The sequence below is a fragment of the Scaptodrosophila lebanonensis genome, unplaced genomic scaffold (assembly GCF_003285725.1).
Source record: "Scaptodrosophila lebanonensis strain 11010-0011.00,11010-0021.00 unplaced genomic scaffold, SlebRS2 tig00000089-arrow-pilon, whole genome shotgun sequence".
NCBI classification, from domain to species: domain Eukaryota; kingdom Metazoa; phylum Arthropoda; class Insecta; order Diptera; family Drosophilidae; genus Scaptodrosophila; species Scaptodrosophila lebanonensis.
In genome coordinates, this window is record NW_022060565.1 from 804,272 (window position 1) to 821,511 (window position 17,240).

Sequence of the window (17,240 nt, forward strand, 5' to 3'; positions counted from 1 at the left end):
GCGACCACTATATCAGACACACACTTACATATACACACACACACACACACACACACATACATACATACATACTATACTACAAGTATATACATATATGTATATGTATAAGCATTTTGCGCGCTTTATAAATTTTCTTAAATGTTTCAATATTTTGACACTTGCAATTGTTGTTACGCTTAATCAAAAATAAAAAAGCACAGCAGCAACAACAGCAGCAACAACAACGAAATACATTTAAGTTATTAAAAAATAAACATCGAATATGCCACAAGGATTAGGCGGCGACGATGAAGACAACAGACAACAGACAGCAGACGACGCGCCGTGGTATAAAATGCGCTTGTAAATAAGTATAGAGAGCAAACACAAATATACATACTACACACATTTCATATATAGGTATAGGTATCTGAATTTAAAATACAATATATGCTTCACTATATGTGCCGATCTTAATATGAATAATTAAGCATACGAACGACGCAGCTGTAAGAAACTTTTCAGCAAGCTGGCGATGGACCATAAAAAACAACATTTAGTATGTTTAGATGCTTCTGGGATTGGCTTGGGGGATTGCATATGTCCATATAGACATATAGACATATAGACACACAGACACATGGACACATGGACAAATGTGTGCGTGGTGTGATGGTTTAAGCGTAAATTGCTTATGAAAAATTACTTGGTACGAATTGAAGGTCAACGCTACGCAATTTATATTTATTTTTAATACCGCTGTCGCTGTCCCCCAGTTCCAACACATCGTATATTCATTATTTTTCGTATCTTTTCATAATTTTATTTTTTTATTTCCTTCGTTTGGTTTTTATTTTATCTCGCTTTCATTTTTCTCTGCACTAATTTATTGTATGTATTTGCTTTTTGCATGTTATTATTATATTCTTTTTTAATAACGTCTCATGCGGCCGCATAATGGTGGACGAGGGGGGAATGGCTGAAGAATTGGTTGGAAGTTTGTTTTCGCAGCAGTTGTCGGCCTGTGTGTGTCCACTGGGATTGCACGTGCCTTTGTGGGTAAGGCATTAAGAATGGAATGTTTGGGGTATATTAACATTTTGAGATATGGCGGGAATTTCAATAAATGCGCGCAGTTGATATCCAGAAACTAATTATGGCACACAAAATTCCTGACCAGCTTGCGGTCAAAGTACTACAATCAGAGATCTAATATATATTGCCGAACCCATCCGAGACCAACATTGCTTTAAGATATAGTATGCTGAGAAAATAATATTAAATCTTAGTTTGTGAGTTAAGACTTCTAGAACTTTGCAGAACATTTTTTTCCCTCTCCTTAAAATAATATTTTCGAAATTTGTTAAAGATAATAATTATAATCCTGAGCAGTGTGTGGTATTAGTTCAACCATTAAAAAGAATAAGCATTCAATGGTTTTCAAGATATTGCCGAACCTTTTCTGGTTATCTATATCATATTATTATGATATCAGAAACATATAATTTTTCAAGCCCAGTTGAGCTTTTTGCACTCTTCAAAGCAACATGTTGGTCATATTTTATGGCACGTTTTCAGAATGTTGTTTAGGTAATGTTGCATAGTAAGGTAATTTGTTGTTTGAAAGATGGTGGGCGAGTTTTTTAAATACCCATCAAATCTAGCATATTGTACGAGTAATCCTGAACAAGTTGCGAAATAAAGTCGTTTAGCATCTCAGTCACATGTTATAGTAGTTTAGTTTTTGTCACTTTTAGAATCCTTCGAGCTTTTCTGTTTGGCTTTTGATCAGAGAGTCAGATGTAGGGCGCATGTTTTATGTTTTATGTTATGTGTGCTTAATCATAAATTTAATAATTTTTGCTACATCGAAAAATATGTCATTTTTTATAGCATACAGCATACCAATGACTGTGACTAGCCATAGTCATATAGTATTTATGTACATACTACACGAGTATACGAATATATTCATAGCCGATTTTCTGTGTATCACATATATTTAGAGCGCTTTTATTTATTATGCTTTAAAACAAGAACATGGTAGCAGCAAACAAAAAATGTATGTGCCATACTATCAAAGTTTTGACTGCGTTATGTATACGTGTATGTGTGTGTGTGTGTGTGTGTGTGTGGACATATATCATGCCTACATATAGCAACGTCTGACTAACTCAGTCGCAAAGCTTTGGCTAATTTTCTGCATGAATTGAATTCATAATTAGAAAAGTTATGAGCGGGCGCAGAGCATAACAACAACAAAAAAAACAAGGGGAAAAATAGTATATGACCAAATGGAACAAGCAAAAATACTTAAAAGTAAGGTGCGTCTTTGTCTGCATATGTGTGTGCGTGTGTGTGACATTTTTCACATAATCAACTGACTCTTGAATTCCAGACTGCCGCAGCTGTTGTTGCAACAACTATTGTTGTTGTTGCTGTTGCTGCTGTTGCTGTGTGGCATGCCAGCATCTTTGAGTTTAGGCCAGTGGCTGCAAACTGGTTGCCACCGCAGCAGCAACAGCCACAGCCAGAGCTTCAACTGCATCACCATCACAACATCATTAGTTTCCGTTTTGCGGCAATTTTTCATTTTATGCTCATCGAGGCTACTGACCAACATGCCCAGCGGCTGCTTATGCAAGCCGTTGACCTTTGACGTTGCCACCCACCGCCATCATTTGTCAGACAAGCAGCAAACTTCGTTGGGAGGGAGTGGGGAAAGGAGTGGGTGAAGGGGAAAGGGTGTTGTCGCACCTTGGCAGCTAGTCAAAAAATGAAAATTTCACTTTTATTTAATAGGAAGCATAGCTAATGGTTGCGCCTGCATGCCATGTTCAATTGCAGCAGCTTGTTGCTGTTGTTGTTGTTGCTTGTTTTGTTGGCCAACTCGTTTGCCATAAATAGTTAGAAGGAAGGAGACACACACACACACACACACACAAACGCACACTCTCGCTCACAAGGGTGCGGCTTGAGCTTGACTCGACTCGACTCGACTCGGCTCGACTCTCAGCTCTTGGTCTCACGCAAACACGCGGCTATTGTACAAATATTTTTCACCATCATCAACAACAACAACAATGGCCATGGCCACAGCATATTTTGCTTTTGATTTTCCAAAGTTATTTTTTGCCCAACTTGGTTAGCTTGATAGCAGCGTCTAGGTTTCTTCCTATCCATGTCTGCATAGCAACATTGGTGGGTTGTTTGATAAGTGTTGCACATTTATTTCAAATTTTTAATATATACTTGTATAAGTAATATTTTATAAGTCTATCGTCAAGTAATACTTGTAGTAAAAGGAAAACATGTTGCAGCTTGGCTAAAATATTAGCCTCGAATGTCTTACCTAAATAATTGGCAATACATTTTCTTAAAATCTTCCTTTCAACTTGAATATGTAAAAAAAGTTTTCTAGCCTACCAAGTTCTGATATTTATTTAATTTATGTTTTTGTTCAGCTAATAAGTTGTCGAGTTATAGGGTGGGACAACTTTTAATGTGGGTTCTACTTTAAAAGGTTTTAAGACTAGTTATAGTTTTTCTGCTAATCTTTCAACACTCTTGAGCTGCCTCTGAGCAATAGCTTACTGAACAAACTATCCTCGTTCACACACACAAACACACACAGTCACACACCACATGCATTGGTGTGTGTGTGTGTGTGTGTGGCTGCTTTTGTCATACACTTTGTCGTCTGCAGTAGCAACGTCATCGATGTTGTTACCTCTGCATAGTTTTGGCCAGAATGGCTTGTGCTTCGAATACTCTTCGCCGTCTGTCGTCATCCTGTCACACACATACTCACACATACCCCATACATACATACATACATACATACATGTACATGCATATATGAAAATGTTGGGAACGAGCATTTGGCGCACCAACTCGTCAGCTAGCCGCTCGATCGCGACGGCTATATAATCAAGAAGCCGCTACCGCTGCAAATGTCGATGCACACAGACAATTGCTTCGTTAAAAGTCCATTTTTGGAGCATGTACGCCCGGCCAGGCGTATAGGTAGCTCAGTCGGCCAGTCAGCTAGTCAGCTAGTCACCTATTCCGGCAGTCAACGATTCAACGTTTCAACTGCCATCAGAGCCCGTAGCCGGTCGCATTAATTTATGCATTTTTTCGTTATTTTTATAATGACACAAGTCGAGCATTTTAACGCTTATTAAATTATCTCATTTAGTTGCATTTCATGATGATGACGACGTCGTCGTTGTCGTCGTCGTTTTCGTTGTCGTCGTCGTTTTCGTTATCGTTGTCGTTGTGGCAACAGCGGGCGGTCCATCAAATTGTGAACAACGCCAAGCTACAAAATTATCATTAAGAATCTGCCCAAAAAAGAAAAAAGAAACCGAACCGAACCGAACGAAACAGAAACAGAAACGAAGCCCAGAAGAAGGAGCAGCAGCAGCGGCAAGGCAGCGTAGAAGGCAGCCGGCCGATCGGTCGATCGGTCGGGCAATAAAAGTTAATGTTTTGTGGCAGCAATAGCAACATTCAACATCTGATAAAACGGCAGCTAGCGACCAAGACAGAGGCGCTGGCGCAGGCGCAGACGCAGACAGGCACAGTCCCCGTAACTATGGACGAGCGCCGTGCTCCGATTTTGCGTTCTGTTGTCCATTATGTTGACAATTCAAGTTGATGACATCTTTTGTGGTCGCTGCGGTAACGTTTCCTGACAATTAGGGTTCTCTCCCCATTTCCCTTTCTTGTCTCTCTCTCACTCTTTCTCTCTGCCCCTATCTCTTTCTGACTTTCCCAATCGGTACTGTAGCATTTTATTGTATCTCCTTATGACCGCGCATGAGAATAGAAATGGGTAAGCCATAGATAGTTACTTGTAGATATTTATCGCAGGGCGCGCGGCTTCATATGAACAATTTCTTGAGCTTATCGTGCGCTCGAATCGAACGGAACTGTTCACGATAAAGTATGGCATTCGCGTAGTAAGGGAGATTTTTGTGTGGCGGCACACTTGAATGTGCGGAGCACGACTACAAGCTGAATAAAATCATGTATATCATTTGAATGCGATCCGATTGAGTCTGCTACGAATCAGTGACTTGATTTCTACCGAACCCCACAACTGGCCAGGTCCACTTTAGAGTGCAGTAGAGTTTGAGGCTAAATTACGTGCGATATTTAAACGAAACTAATGTCGAGTGCGGGATGTACATGATCTTCTGCCTAGATCTCGCCCATCATCTCACACATCCGCACTCGTGGTCGTAAAGAGCAACACCTAGTCATATACCACTGCTGCTCTTTTTACGCCAAACAGAATTCTATGGAAATATACGGAGCCGAGCAATCCAAGCAGCAAACTAAGCGCATGTCCGTCCATCAAACCAGTTCACTTATTTAGTGTCCGTTTCTCGCGCCGTATATCTGATCTTTACACACATTGAAGCTCGTGCTCTTTCTCTCTCTCCCTCTCTCTCTCTCTATCTCTGTCTCTCTTTCCTTTATTTGTACTCCTGCTCTAGCTTTGGACATCTCGTGTTCTTTTTTGAAAAAACACTTTTAAGCTTTTGTTAATGAGCCCTTCTACTTTTTTTCCTGGCCGAGATTCTTTTCGTTTGTATCTTTCACATACCAAGATGCCAAAGCGTTGACTCAATGCGACGACTGTGAAGCGTACCGCCAACCAACAAGATGATGATGAAGAAGAAGAAGTAGTAGTAAAAGAATCAGAAGAAGACAACAACGAAGGTGCCGTTTGTCTTCTGCTGGGGCTGGGGCTGGGACTGCGGCTGCGGCTGCGGCTTTGTCGGCAACGAGCGTTTTCAGTCCGCGTTGTCATGATGAGCAACGTGTCGTCGTCTTTGTGCGCACGAAAACTCATTTATCTTGGCTTAAAAATACCAAAAAGAAACGAAAAAATTCATTCATCTGCAAGCCAAAGCAGCAGCAACAACAAAAACAAAAAGAAGAGACCAGGCCAAGTCAAGGGCACTGGCTGCTGGGCTGCTGGGTTGCTGGGTTGCTGGGCTGCTGCCAATAAGCGAAGAATGCACAAGACGCGTCAAATTGAAAAAGCAGCCAACAAAACTGGCTAAGCAGCCGATGTGAACTTGGTTGGGTCTCGGCCTGGGCCTGGCTTGGGCCTGGACATCAGGCATTGCGCCAGAGCCTTGCTCAGAAGTGCCTCGTATTAAGATCAAGCGATAAGATCGGACAGCACCGCACCGCACAGCACAGCCCAACAGAGGAGGGCAGAGTAGGGGAGAGTAGGGCAGAGCCAGTAAGAGACGCAAAATCAACCGCACAACGTTGCGCGCGCCTCAATAAAATGCCATACAAGGTGTCAGATTTGTCGCCCTTCATTATGCGCCCGCGCGTTCCAAGGTGCAGGCAGCGACGGCGGCAAAGTTTGCGGCTTAAGAGCAGAATAAAATATCTATATATACATACATGTATGTACATACATATACTCGTAGATATACATATAAGTAGTATAGTATACAGCATAAAATAATCGAAATTCCATTGAGCTGCCCGGCTGCTGTTGCCAACAGCTTTTTTTTTTTTGTTTTTTTTTTTTTAATCAGCTTTATACGATCTGGCGTCCCAGTCTGTGTGTCTTCTGCGAGCCTCTAAGTCTCTCTCCTTGCACATGTACGTGTATGTGTATCTGTGCATCTGTGTGTATGTGTGTATGTGTTTGTGAAACTGGCGGTCAGCGCTGGTATGTCAGAGTAGAGGGTCCGAGTGAGGCCTGGGTCTGGACCTGATTGGCTTCTAACGAACTCAGTCGGTGATTTATGTTTCTGCTTTTGCGTCTGTCAATCAATGGCTTGGCTGGGCGGAAATGTATGTCGTCGTCACCATCGCCATCACCAGCACCGGCACCAGCACCATCCTCAACGACGTCATCGTCGTCGTCAGTGTGGCTGCGAATGCCACAATGCTGTCCACCTACTTTCACGCCACCAAATGAGCGTGTCATAGCCGCAACGCCCTCGACCCGACAACCTCTTCTTCTTCTTTCTCTCGTTTCTCTTGTTTTTCTCATTTTGTGAATGAATTCCTGGAACTTCAATTTGGCTAGGTAGTACTCGTATGTAGCATTAAACATTATATACATACCTGAAGCTGAAGCTGAACCTCAACCTGAACCTGAGCCACCGGCTGAGCCTCGGCCTGAGCCCGTGTCTTAGTCTGGGTCTCCTCAATTTATGCACGATTAATGAACGAACGTACGGCCACACAAAATGAGGCCTACGGTCATACACAGATATGCGAGTACTATGCATAGTATGTATGTATGTATGCATGTATGTATGTATGTACCTCACCTCAGCTCACCTTTACCTGAAGCGCTGCGTGCGGCATTTGTTAAGCGCTCTAAAACGCTCCCTATCTCTGGTAACAGCTAGCAGCTAGCAGCGCTCGCTCATTCATGCGCATTTTCATTTCATTTTCATTCACAACTCACGACGGCTGCCTTTGAAGCGACCCAACTGCCTATGGTTCATATCTAAATTCCATTTAACTGGTGTCAGTTCCAACAAAACGAACGGCGCTCTTTGTTGCAGCTATTGTTGCTGATCGTTGTCGTTGTTGTTGCATTTTGAGGTGCTTGTTTCATTATCTCTAATTGCACGCTCTGCTCGTTTTCATTTACAGATACGGATGTTGCCCTGGATGTGCCCGTGCCCATTGAAGAGGAGGAGCGCAATATGAAACGTAAGTATTTAACAAAAACATAATTATATACCTATACATATTTACATAATATACTACATTCCACAAAACTCCCAGCAATTATAGTAGCGTAGATACGAAGTTTTAACCATGATTCAATTAAAATCAGATTAGATAGATCGATATCATCAATTAATATTAGCATCAATTAATATTAATGGGGCGAGCTAGCAGGACTTCCATAATTATCCAAGCTACGACAGATATTATATAAGGATTATAGATTAAAAAAATATATATTAATACTATTACTTTTTGCTTGATTAGTGACTTCAAAATAAGGCGGTAGAAAATTGATTTTCATTTGTTTGGGACTCTTAAGCTGTGGATGTCCTGTTTCTGCTCATTTCCATTAGCCTTATCCAATCTATAACTCTCCTATGTATTTCAACAGACTACGCTGCGCTGCTAACGGGACGCACATCATTCTTTCTGAAGGGCGAGGAAATGAAGTCCATGTACACCACCTACAATCCACAGAACGTGGTCGCCACCGGTCGCTTTCTTTTCCACAAGAAGAACCTTTACTATTCGTTCTACACATCGGCGCGCATTGGACGTCCGCGTTCCATACAATTCGTTGATGATGCCGGTGTTATTCTAGAGGAGCATCAACTGGAGCCAACGTTGAGTGGCACACTGAGCGTCTATCAGAACGCCACCGGCAAAATTTGTGGAGTCTGGCGCCGTGTTCCAAGAGACTATAAGCGTATTCTGCGCGATGATCGTCTCCATGTGGTTCTCCTCTGGGGTAACAAGCATCAGGCGGAACTAGCACTGGCCGGTAAGATTGATAAATACACGGCATTGCAAACGGAGCTCTTCAGTTCGCTATTGGAGGCACCACTAACGGCAAATGGCAAACCAGATCCCCAGCTAGCTGGCGCTGGTGGCACAGCCATTGTGTCCACAAGTAGTGGCGCTGCTTCCTCTATGCACCTGACCCTGGTCTTCAATGGTGTCTTCAGTGCTGAAGAATTTGCGGATGCCCAACTAAATGTCCGTATTGAACTGGCTGAGCGCAAGGAACTGATCTTCGATGAGGTGCAACGTGTACGTAAGCCTTCGGCCGAGATAAACGTGCTTGAGCTATCCTCACCCGTTTCGATCCAAAATCTACGTCTAATGTCACGCGGCAAGCTGCTCCTAACCGTGGAGTCGAAAAAGCATCCCCATCTGCGCATCCAAGGCCACATTATTACGCGAGCCAGCTGCGAGATCTTCCAGACCTTGTTGGCACCACATGGCGGAGAGTCGGCCAACACACGAAGCAGTGGCTTGGCTTGGGTTTACCTTAATACGGACGGATCGCTCGCGTACAACATCGAAACGGATCATGTCAACACTAAGGATCGTCCCAGCATCAGTCTGATCGAGGATCAGGGCAAGCGAGCAAAGGGCAAATTGGAGGATCTGACGCCCAGTTTCAATTTCAATCAAGCCACTGGCAGCGTTGAGAAGCTAGGCCCTAAAGTTTTGGAATCGCTGTACGCTGGTGAACTGGGCGTTAATGTGGCAACGGAGCATCAGACCAGTCTCATCCATGGTCGTCTTGTTCCGCGACCCGTTGCCGATGCTCGCGACTCGGCCGAACCAATACTGCTTAAGCGTGTGGAGCATGCGCAAAGCGTTTCCCCGCACGCCATGGGCATGGCCTGGATGTCAATTGATAACGAATGTAATCTACACTATGAGGTGACTCTAAACGGCGTCCATACACCGCAAGATATGCAAATCTATCTGGAGGAGAAGCCCATTGAAGCGATTGGTGCACCAGTGACACGTAAACTACTCGAGGAATTCAACGGATCGTATATGGAGGGCTTCGTCCTGGGCATGCCCTCATTGGAGCTGATCAAGTTGGAGACTAGCGTATGCTATCTGGAAGTGCATACAAAGCACAGCAAGGAGTTGCTTTTGCGTGGCAAATTGAAGTCCACCAAGGTGCCTGCCCACTGTTTCCCCATCTACACGGACAATAATGTTCCCGTGCCGGGCGATCACAATGACAATCATCTGATCACCGCCGAGACGAAATGCTTCCATTCGGGTCGCTTCTACAACGAGTCCGAGCAGTGGCGCAGTGCGCAGGACACTTGCCAAATGTGCGCCTGTCAACGGGGCCATGCCACCTGCGAACCCATCAAGTGCCCGGCCGTAAAGTGCAAGACAGCCAGCGAGGAGTTGGTACAGCGGGAGGGTGAATGCTGTGCCACCTGCATGCCTAAGCGCAGCTCTGTCGGATCCGAACTGCTACTGAGCAACAGCAGCGACTCCGTCCAGCAGTCGAAACGGGGCTGCCGCCTGGGCGATCAGTTCCATTTGGCCGGCGCTACTTGGCATCCATTCTTGCCGCCGAATGGCTTCGACACTTGCACCACCTGTAGCTGTGACCCCTTGACTTTGGAGGTGCGCTGCCCTCGCATGGTCTGCCCACCGCTTCATTGCTCGGAAAAGTTGGCCTATCGTCCGGACAAAAAGGCCTGCTGCAAAGTCTGTCCCGAGGGCAAACAAAGTGCGAGAGGCGACAAGACGACGCCCAATAATCCAAATGTGCTGCAGGATCAGGCGGTGCATAGAAGCGCGGCGCACAGTGCCGAGGAAGTGCTAGCCGCTGGCGGCTGCAAGGTGGTTAACAAGATATACGAGAATGGACAGGAGTGGCATCCCGTGCTCATGTCGCATGGCGAGCAAAAGTGCATCAAATGCCGTTGCAAGGTAAGTTCATCGAAAAGACATTACCACAGAGCCGAAAAACAGCTTACTCACTATACTCTTTTCCCTTCTTCCCTCTTCCCCATCCGACAGGACTCCAAGGTGAACTGCGACCGCAAGCGCTGCTCCCGCTCCACATGCCAACAAACGCGAGTGTCACAAAAGCGTCGTATCTTCGAGAAGCCCGGCAGCGAGGCAGCAGCACCCATCGACGAGTGCTGCTCAACGCAATGTCGCCGATCGCGACGCCACCACAAGCGTCAGCAGCAGCAGCAGCAACATCATCAGCAGCGTGCAGCCAGTAGCTGAAGCAGCAGAATCAGCAACGTCAGCAGCAGCAGCAGAAGCAGCAGTAGCAGAGGCAACAACGACGGCAACGGAAGCCGTTGATTTGGCAAAAGAAAATAATGTGAAAAGTAAAACCACTTTGGACTTGCTTGCATATAACATATAACAGCTATGTATGTATAGATCGGGTGCGATTTCGATATATATATATAGTATACATGTATACATGTATATATGTATACTGCTACAATATACTATAACGCGTTGTTGTTGTTGTGAAAGAGTCAGAGGCAGCAGCAATGTTAACCTTGTATTATATACTATAAACTACAGAACAGACACACAGATACACACACACACACACACACACACAGACACACACATACAGAAGCAAACACAGCTATATACATACATACAAACATATTTAAAGAGATCAGAAAAGGGAAGTGCGAGTGGTAGGGGGAGCGAAATGAGGGGAAACGGAAAACGGAAACTGAAACAAAAACCAGTGCAGTTGCTTTAAATTCTCACACGCAGAATTTTACTAGAAAGCATTTTTTTTTTTTTTTGAAATGTTCTTTTTCATACGCAACTCTTTGGAAATGAACACTTCATTTAAATTAAATTTTCAAATAATTTGAAAAGAAATTTGAAAAAAAGAAGAAACTGTGCTGTGTTCATAAATCATAGTTCGTTCATAAAGAAACATTTTATCAGTTTTGGTTTAGAGTGTAGTGCGTTTTCAAATTAATTTAAAATGCATTTTAAATTGCAATTTGGAAGGCAACAACAACAGCAACAGCAAAAGCAAAAGAAGAGAAAAAAATACATACGACATAGTATGAGTGGAAAAATATTACGACTATTATTATATGCATACACACATTACTTATTATCGATTATCGATTATCATGCACCAACATGAGGATTTTTTTTCTGATTAATTAATTAATTTATGTAATTTATGAGAAACAAAACGCAGTGAGAAACGCATTTGGCGCGTGTCTTGCGTGTGAGCGGAGCGTGCGGGCGGCGCCGCCCACAGCCGCATCGCTGCTTGCCCCACCCACTCATACATACATATGTACATGCATACTTTTTTTATATGCACACATGTGTGTACATATGTATGCGATATGTGTGGGTGTGAGTTCAGAGCTTAACCCCTATGCGACTGCTTGGGCGTGCACCAACCAAAAGTTTCAACTGATTGACTGAATGGCAAAAATAGTTTTTAAGCATGTTTTTCCAAAAAAAAAAGTAATAATAAAATAACATTAAATAAAATGATAATGCTAGAAGAAGCACGTGAAAATGTAATGGAAATTGAGCTTTTCAATGTGAAATTATTTTGTACTAATTGTTACTTACATACACATAAACACCCACACACACACTAAGTACATACATACATACACATACAAACAAGTATACAAAATAATGCACATATATACATACATATATATTAAACTTTTTTTTTTCGAGTGCACGAGTGAGAGTCTTGTTATATATTTTTTACAAAAAACAGAAAAAAAAACAAAAAACATTTTCATTGAAAATAATATTTTGTAATAAAAACAGAAAACTAATGAAAAAATTGTAAAAAAAACAAAAAAAAAATTTGTTGCCCATGAACGAAGTTTTTTAAAAATTATAATCGAAGTGTGAGAATTTTTTGTAATAGCATACCTATGTACAAAAATTGCCTTAAAAATTATTTTACAAATGCCATGTACACATATCTACACACATACATACATATACTTACGCACACATAAAACTCATGCCAATACACACAAAAACACAAAACACAACACACACAGACGCATACATACAACAAAAATACATAAATGGAAATTGTATTAATTTTTATTCTATTAAATTATTATTATTTTTATGTTTATTTTTTTTAGTTTAAACAAATATATATATATTATTAATTGATTAATTATTTATAGTTAATTAATTGCAGCGTCTAAACGTTAAGAACAAATATATATGAACCGTCAGAAGCAACACATGTACTAATACATTTTTAATTTAGTGTTTATAAATATTTAAAACAAACATTGAAAAACCAACACTAAAAAAGCAACAACAACAACAGCAGCAACAATAAACTGAAACATAAACATTTTATTTTTATGTTTAAATAAAATCCACGCATGTGTTTTCATTTCTATTGAATGGTTTTTTTTTATAATTAAACTCAAATCCTTCGTGCAAATGACTCCTTGACTCATTTTAAAGCTCAATCAATATCAAATTAGATATAAAAAGCAACGATTCATAGCTCTGTTTTGCACTATTTTATTGAAATTTGAAAGACATAAATAAAATTTCAACAAAATGTAAAAACTGTCTAGTGATGTTTTCAATACGATCCTGAAACCAAACGTCAAAGTGCCAAATGGTATCACCCAGAAAAGCCAAAACCAAAAATCCCGCTTGAACAAGTCAAAAGGGAAGACAATACTGATTTATTTCCACGATCGGTGGGCATTATTCATCAGGAATTCATTTCTGCACCGTTAATGCTGTCATTTATATGAATTTTATATTTTGATGCCTTTTATTCGTCGTTCTCGGTCCGAATATATGCAGGATATACTTGGGACTTGTGCCGTCTCATCTTCGATTACGCCATTAAAAAGGTTTGTACCACCATTTTGAAGGACCGACGGCTTAAAGCACTTCTTCGAAAAAAAAAAACAAAACTCATTTTGCAAAAATATTAATTCTGTGTTCTTATTTTTTATAACGTCCTGTTTACTTTGGGAAGCTCCTTCTATACATATTTATTTAATTTATTTTTGTACAACACAAAAAAAAAACAGAAACACAAATACCTTGCGCTGAAGGTTTTATTATTTTCAATTCCCATCCTAGATTCATCGGAATTTATTTAACGGATTCGAACTCACAAATGGTATTCAAAAAATATAAAATGCTGTTACCCACGCATAAATGTAATTAGCATTAATGTGAAGCACTTTTTGGTGTTTGTATATATTGCCGCGATAAAAACACCTATCCTACGAAGAATAGGGCTCAAAATCTTATGGCCCATTTGAAAACTGGCTTAATATTAGACAAAGCTGCGCTGCAATAGCAAACTTCTTGAAAGATCCAGAAAAAAATGGAATTAAACGAATTTCCAGAAGGTAACCAATACTTTTGCACGATACAAGCGGCAATAAATTAAAAAGAAAAGAGCAATTCGACCTCGTCGGTTTTCCAACTAGCTACCTGTTGCAAGAATAATGTGTTTCAAAATTTGTAAAACTACTTTAAAAACGGTTCCCCGGCTACCTATGGGTATTTTTGCTAACATATAGTATAGCAAAACGTTAGAGTAATCAAAGGCAAGAATTCCAGAAATACGTGTAAACCTACGAAAACTTCTATCAAGTCCGGCTCGTGGGGGAATTTTATTCACCCGTTCGGCCAGCAATACCTCGATTTACGGTCACATGTAGTCGGAGATGTTGCTAAGCCAAGCAGATAAAAGGTTGAAAATTATAAATAAAATAATTGCGTATACTTATAAGTATACCTTTGTACGACTGATGACGACACTGTAGTAAAATCACTAATTATATCAGAAGTGCATTTGATTAGTGAAATTGTTTGTTTTAATGCTGTTAATGCATATACAAATATATGCTATGGAAAAAACTAAGCAGACTTGCTAAAGAAGAAACGCTACGTGGTGAAGCGCGTAGAAGGAAAGACGTTAACTATTTTGAAATTGTTTATCAGAGACTAGAACGTCCTCAATACCTCGCACTCACAACACAAAAATTGTATTTTAGAAACCAAAATAATATGAAGAACAGAAATTATTATGTATAGTCTGTAGTATACATATACTATATGTGTACAATGAAATCGATAAAAAAAAAAAAACGAACAGAAAAAAACATTTTTTACCAAACATTCATGTGTCAGCTTTACAGTAGTTCCCCGATTTAAATAAAACTTCAGGTTATAGTGAGGTACTGATCAAAAATCACAACTGACAAATGTTCTTCAGATATCTTTATAAACAAAAATTGCAGTATTCACTAACAGCTAATAATTAAGCAATGAACAAATAGTGATCGAATAGCTAAGTAGCGATCAATAATCGATAGTAAACGATAACAGAAAGGAATAAATTAATTGAATTTGACGAGCGACAAGATGGGGACGCTTAGTTAAAATTTAAATTTAACGAGAAATTATAAAACATTCTCAATTGTATTAATTTAATTCACACAACAATATTAGGTTTGGTTTTGGCACCGATCGTTCCTATGGCAACTACGATCAAGTGAGCTGATGCAAGATCAAGTTTAAATATTTCTATGAGAACTTTGGACTTTCTACTATACACTTTCACCCTATGCGTGCTCGGTTTACACATACTATAATGATATAAAGAGTTTGGTTGCTTGGAAAGATGAACACAGCATTTTGTTGCGAAAAATTGCCGTCCCCAATTTGGTATTCATATTAACGTATAGCTTGGGATCAGTCTGCAATGATTGTTTCATTGTGTTACACGCTCTTTAATACAAATAAAATTAAAAAAATAGTGCTAAAATTAGTGTCGTAACTATTGTACTTAGAAGCCATGACTCGAATGAATCTAATCAAAGTTTACTGCCTTTCTGGTTGACAAGCACAACCAGTTGGGTTTTTCGATTTATAAAAGCAAAGAGCTTGTTTCATTTTAATGGCTCAAAATTCAATCAGCATACAATTAACTTTTGTCTTAACAAATGCTCAGAGTTGTAGGCTTAGTTTATGCAAATATCAACGGATCGATGAGTAATCATTATTCGCGCGAACCTTTTATTATGATCGATTGCTTTATTATTTTGAATGACTTAAATATGGCATCTGAGACTTCAAATTCCTCAGCTTCATTTAAACAGATTATGATCACAACTCAAACTATGAGCTAACTATTGAGCTAAGATTTGAAATTGGAAATACTAAGAGTTTTCGATTTTTAAACTATTTAGAAGAGTTGCAAGCACATCTGTATTTTTAAAACTGTTGAACATTATGATAAATATTAAAAGAAATATTATTTTCATGTCCCCCGGCAACTCTTAAACTGTTGAGATTGCATTAATTGTAATGTTTCTTTTGTTAGTTTAAAGCTATCTCTTTAAAAATGTACTTATATGAGAAATTTGTTTTCTCCAATGTTCGATTTTATTTGATTCATCGTCAAAAAAATCGTCAAAAATCAAGAATAAATTTCTTTCACATGGATCTTCAAGTATTTAAAATTCATTTGAAGTGGTCGTTGAAGGTGAATAAAATCTTTTGCGCACTTGTCGCTTCCAAATTACAAATCAAATGACAAACTTTTTATGGTTTGTGCAGATGACAAGCAAAATGTATCTAATATTTACATTTAAGTATTATAGTAGCGAATAACTTATACGTGCGGAACAACACAAATGAAATCATTTGCCATTTTAAGCGCAAGACATTTGCAAAAATATCCGGCGGATTTGAAAAGTTGCCATTTGTGTGTCATAATCAAATTAAATAAAGAGCACTATGTGCTTATCTTGGTAAATAGCTAAATAAATTAAAAACTAAAAATTCATTTTTTTTAAAGAAGAGAATAGACTGCAAACAAAATATAATGGCAAAAGGCAAATAACAAAGCGGCTAAGGCATTGAAGCTAAAAAGCACAAAAAGGCAGCCAAAGCAAATGAAATCGAATAATTAAATATTGGCATAGTCACACCTTGTTGACAATTATTGACAAGCTGATTGGCAAACAAATGAGAATACGTCGTGGTAGTATTTTGTCGTTATTGGTGTTGTTGTTGTTGTTTTTGTTTTTTAGTTGGCGGCGGCATCGTTGTCTAACTGTATGAGGGGCGCGGCAGCGTTAGCGTCGACAGCGACGGACACACAGTTGCGACAGTGATGATGATAATGGTGATGGTGATGGCGATGTTGATGATGGCGACGACAGCTACCGAAACCGCAAGGGCAAACGTAAATCTCGGCGCTTATGCAAGGCGCCCAAAACGCCCAAACATGGTAGCCATAAAAAAAACGGCAACGGCAACGACATCGACATCGATATAAGTGTTGGTGTTACACCGTAAGAAACAAGACTGTATTTACATACATACATATGTTTGTGTGGAAATAGAAAGTGCAAAACCTTAAATCAAAGCGTAATGACCCAAGAGCAGAATTTTTGAACACATCTTTATTTATTCGTTGGCACAAAATATGCACCATACACATGTACGTACTATGTTTTTAAGTAAATAATATGTAATATGTAATATGGATAACTATTTATCATCTATATACATAATTGTATTTGATGTACAGAAGCTTATTTGTATGCCCTAATAGATGTTGGTTCGCTGTGGACTTTTATTCAACTGTTTTGTGACCACTTTTCATCGTTCCTACAACTCCTTGTTGGCAGCAATGAGACAGAGGGCAGTAGAATTGGAAAGTTTCTCGGAAGGAAATACACAAAACATAACAGTCGTTG

General features: G+C 40.0%; 1 protein-coding gene across 1 annotated transcript in view; it reads left to right on the top strand.

The window, feature by feature from the left end:
- Positions 1-10,965, top strand: part of LOC115626659 (dorsal-ventral patterning protein Sog) — a 43,662-nt gene extending 32,697 nt beyond the window's left edge. Inside the window, exons 5-7 of the mRNA XM_030522071.1 lie at positions 7,630-7,689; positions 8,102-10,425; positions 10,516-10,965. Of these exons, the coding sequence (XP_030377931.1) occupies positions 7,630-7,689; positions 8,102-10,425; positions 10,516-10,731 (2,600 nt within the window). The 3' untranslated portion in view covers positions 10,732-10,965. The remainder of the gene's footprint in view (positions 1-7,629; positions 7,690-8,101; positions 10,426-10,515) is intronic.
- The last annotated feature ends 6,275 nt before the right edge of the window (positions 10,966-17,240 follow it).